At 18.0% G+C, this 4,651-nt stretch overlaps 3 protein-coding genes across 3 annotated transcripts; all 3 read right to left on the bottom strand.

Moving 5' to 3' along the window:
• Positions 1 to 708: 708 nt before the first annotated feature.
• Positions 709 to 1,148, bottom strand: SRAE_0000078000 (Hypothetical protein; the record flags this gene model as incomplete). The annotated part of the gene is made up of 4 exons (XM_024646724.1): positions 709 to 816; positions 854 to 949; positions 993 to 1,030; positions 1,094 to 1,148. The coding sequence occupies 4 exons, from the start codon at positions 1,146 to 1,148 to the stop codon at positions 709 to 711; spliced, it is 297 nt and encodes a 98-aa protein (XP_024500873.1).
• Positions 1,149 to 2,575: 1,427 nt separating this feature from the next.
• SRAE_0000077900 (Hypothetical protein) lies at positions 2,576 to 2,991 on the bottom strand (the record flags this gene model as incomplete). The annotated part of the gene is made up of 4 exons (XM_024646723.1): positions 2,576 to 2,656; positions 2,694 to 2,786; positions 2,828 to 2,865; positions 2,928 to 2,991. 4 exons carry the CDS (start codon positions 2,989 to 2,991, stop codon positions 2,576 to 2,578), a joined length of 276 nt encoding a protein of 91 aa, XP_024500872.1.
• A 1,363-nt stretch (positions 2,992 to 4,354) lies between these two features.
• Positions 4,355 to 4,650, bottom strand: SRAE_0000077800 (Hypothetical protein; the record flags this gene model as incomplete). The annotated part of the gene is made up of 3 exons (XM_024646722.1): positions 4,355 to 4,435; positions 4,473 to 4,565; positions 4,607 to 4,650. Coding segments are annotated over 3 exons (218 nt in total), but the record flags the coding sequence as incomplete, so codon positions are not given.
• Between the last annotated feature and the right edge of the window lies 1 nt (position 4,651).

Here is a 4,651-nt window from a genome sequence, read left to right as displayed (position 1 = left end):
ATTAAATCATTTTTAATGTTTTTTTAAATTAATATAAAACATATTTAAAATTTAAAGAAATGAAAAATTTTATATGATTACTTTTATTTATAGCAAAACATTATATTAATAATCTTTAAGAAATATCTTTAAAATTGTTAAAAGTTATATTAATAACAAAAACATGATAATTAAAAAACTATTTATAGACGTTTAACTATTTATCAATATCCCATTATCAAAATATTGTTAATAAAATGATTAGAAATGTCATTCTGGAAGCGATCTAAATTTACAGTCTAACCAAATCGTTTCTGGAACTCTACAGAAAACAAAAAAATTATGGTAAATGTACTTATAAGTAAAGTACCATTTTCACTTAAACTATCAAAATATTTTGATACTTCTCCAGTTATTTCTTCTCCAATTTTTGCCTAGAAATATAAAGAAAAAATTGATAAAATAATAACATACTAATTGTTCAACTGTTATATTTTCTTCGTCAGAAANNTCTTAGAATTATTAAATTTATTAAAAAAATGTAGCAAAACAATTTTTAAAATTATTTATTTGTATGTTATTTAATAATATAAAATTTAAAATAAAATTATATTTATAAGAATATATCGTTTTTTTTTGTAATTAAAACTAATTACAATTAACTCCTGGTTAAAAAATATTATTGTGCATAATAATCCATATTAATTTTAATTGATCATTTATACATCGTTAAATTAAAACACCTAAATTTTTTGTTCTTTCTCCTGTCCCATAAATACCCGAAAGTTTTTCTCTAACATTATTGTATTTTTGTCCTAATGGTTGTCTTTGCCAGGACTACAAAATTAAGTTAAATAACTACAAGTTTACTCACATCATGACCGAACGTATCATAAAAATCTCTTTTTTTACGTTCTCCCATTTTTTTAAACATTTTACTTTCTTCATTTAATTTTTCACCAAGATCCAACTAAAATTGAAGTTTTTTTTTAATTTTTAAAATTTAAACATACTAAATCTTGAAGTTGTTGACCAGGGTCATTTGCATTTGCTATAAAAAGTAATTAATATTATAAATTTAATTGTAAAACACATTAAAAATTAAGTATCTTACTTCCTTGTAAAAAGTATTGAGAAATACAGATAAGGAAAAAAGGAAAATATGACATAAAATGCATTTTGAATTGTAATTTAACTTATTTTATTTACGTATTTATACTTAATTTTAATTGTTTAGTAAAGATAAAAAAGTTTTTTTTATTTGATAATTACAAACAATTAATAAATAAAAAATTTATTTAAATTTTTTTTTGTTTATTATAAAGTAAATTCAAACTGTTCAAATAAATTCTAATTATTTCTATTGTAATTTTTATAAGAAGTATTTGAAAGTTTTATTTTTTTAATGACAAATTAGTATATTGAATTATTAAAAAAAATTTTTAATGTTTTTATTTTTTTCTATTTAAATAATTTAATTTATCTTTGAATTAAAAAATTATTTAAAGCTAAAAAGTTTATTCTTTTGTAACAAAAGAATAAAAAAAAATTTTGCAACAAAATAATGTATTAAATTTATTTGAAATTTAGTTGTAAATAATTTTACATAAAAATTAAATAAACTATCAACAATTTAATCTAATTATTAAATCATGTGTTTATTGTTCTGTTAAATTTATATAACACATTTTAGAGTAAAATGATAAAAAAATTTCACTTAATTATTTCTATGATAAAATGTTATATTAATAATCTTAGGAATATTTTAAAATTGAATTATAAAGAAAAATATGATATTTATAGAATTATACATAACTGTTCAACTATTCATCAGTATCTCTTTCAAAAAATGTTGTTAATAAGATGATAAGAAATATCATTTTTGAGATGATTTAAGATTACAGTCTAACAAAACGTTTTTTCGAACTCTACATTTAACAAAAAAATATGGTAAATGTAATTACGTAGAAGCTACATTTTACGCTTAAATTATCAAAATATTTTAATACTTCTCCATCTATTTCTTCTCCAATTTTTTACAAGCAATAATTAAAACATGATAATAAAATTGCATACTATTAATTCTGCACTTTTTTTTCTTTTTTCTCATCAGAAATACTCAATTCTGAGATTTATTAAAATAAATATCTCTTTATTCAATTATGATAACAAAAAAAATTCATAATCCTTTTCTATAAATATTTCTACCTTTTTTAATGTAAATAAAATTACAAAGATAACATAAATAGTTTGATATGTTATAAAAACACATTGTGATTATGTTTCTAAATGATGTTATTTTTATATTTATATTAATTTTAAATATTTAATTTTTTTTAAAAAAATGTAGCAAAATATCTTATTTATAAACGTTTTGTTGAATAGTACAAAATTTAAAGTAAAATTATTTTATTAAAAAAAATGAAAAATTATAAATTAACCTTAACACAATAAGATTATACTTTAAAAACAAAATTGTTTTCATATATTAAAAATTCAAAACAATTAACTCTTGGATAAAAATAATATTGCTCGTGATAAATAATTAAATCATAATAAATCATTTTTTTTCTTTAAATAAAAAAACTTTAATTTTTTATTTCCTATTTTTCATATAACTTTTAAGTGTTTCTTTAATACCATTATATTTTGAACCTAATTTTTGGTTATCCATAGACTGCAAAATAAAGTAAAATAACTACAAATTTACTTACACCATGACCGAAAAGTCTTTGCAATTCAAAATCTTTTTGTCCTCCATTTGTTGGCTTTCTATTTTCATTAGTTAATTGTCCATTTTTTTGCGACTGAAATTGAAGTTTAAAAAATTTTTAAAATTTTGACATACAAATTTTTCAAATTTTTCAGTTAATTCTTTTACATTTACTAAAAAAGTAATTAATGTTTTAAATTAAATTGTGACAAATATTAAAAATCAAGTATCTTACCTTTTTGTAAACTGTATTGAGAAACGCAGATAAGCAAAAGGGAAAAATAAAAAATAAAACGCATTTTGAATTTATGATTTGACTAATTTTATCTATGTATTTATACTCAATTTAAATTGTTTAGCAAAGAAAAAAATTTGTTGTATATTTGATAATAACAAATAATAATTAAATAAAAAATATACTTTAATATTTTTTTTTGTTTGGTATAAAGTAAATTTGTACTGGCCAAATTATTTATTAATAATTTTATTGTAAATTTTGTAATAGGTATTTAAATGTTACATTTTTTTTAGATGACAAATTAGTATATTGAAATAACAAAAAAATTTTTAATGTTTATATTATTTTTATTCAAATAATTTAATTTATCTTTGAATTAAAAAAAATTTTTTTTTAAACTATTTATACTTAAGAAAAGTTTTACTTTTTATAACAGTAATATATAAATCATATTTTTTTCAACAAAACCTTGTACTAAATGTAATTTTTATTGAGTTTTCTATATTTTATATAATAATTAAAAAAAATAATAAACATTTTATTATATTTTTTTAATAATAACATATTATAAAAGTAATTTTTAAATGTTTAAAATTGAATTAATAACAAAAACATGGCATTTATGTAAATATATGTAGATGTTCAACAATTAAACAATATCTTATTAACAAAATGTTGTTAATATAATGATTAGAAATATTACTTTTTAAATGATTTAAAATTTCGATCTAACCCAACTCTTTTGTAACCCAACGAAAACAATTAAAAAATAATAAATGTACTTACGCAGAAAGTACTTTTTACGCTTTAATTATCAAAATATTTTGATACTTCTCCATCTATTTCTTCTTCAATTTTTTACAAGAAATATTTAAAACCTGATAATAAAATTGCATATTAGTAATTCTGCACTTTTTTTTTATCTGAAATACTCAATTCTAAAATTTATTAAAATAAATATCTCTTTATCAATATTGATAACAATAATATTTCATAATCCTTTTCTATAAATAATTCTTACCTTTTTTAATGTAAATTAAATTACAAAGATAACATAAATAGTTTGATATGTTATAAAAACACATTGTGATTATGTTTCTAAATTATGTTATTTTTACAATTATACTAATTTTTTAGTATTGAATCTTTTAAAAAATGCAACAAAATAAATTTTATTAAACACTTATTTTTGTATTTTGTTGAATAGTACAAAATTTAAAGTAAAATTAATTTATTAAAAAAAATGAAAAATTATAAATTAACATGAACACAATAAAATTATACTTTAAAGAATATATCGATTTCTTATATTTAAAATTCAAAATTATTAATTCTTGAATAAAAATATTATTGCTTGTGATAAATGATGTAAATTATAATTGGTCATTTTTTTTTCGTAAAATTAAATCACTTTAGTTTTTTTGTTATTTCCCATTTTTCATATAATTCGTAAGTGTTTCTTTAATATCGTTATATTTTGAACCTAATTTTTGGCTATCCATAGACTGAAAAATGAGGTAAAATGACTACAAATTCACTTACACTATGACTGAAAAGTCTTTGCGATTCAAAATCTCTTTGTCTTCCATTTGTTGGCCTTCTATTTTCATCAGTTAATTGCTCACCTCCTTGCGACTAAAATTGAAGGTTAAAAAATTTTTAAAATTTTAACATACAAGTTTTTCAAATTTCCCAGTTAATTCTTTTACATTTACTAAAAA

Source organism: Strongyloides ratti, scaffold srae_scaffold0000042, assembly GCF_001040885.1.
Source record: "Strongyloides ratti genome assembly S_ratti_ED321, scaffold srae_scaffold0000042".
Taxonomy (NCBI): domain Eukaryota; kingdom Metazoa; phylum Nematoda; class Chromadorea; order Rhabditida; family Strongyloididae; genus Strongyloides; species Strongyloides ratti.
Note: the sequence above shows the minus strand (reverse complement) of the source record. Positions and strands in the feature narration are given on the sequence as shown.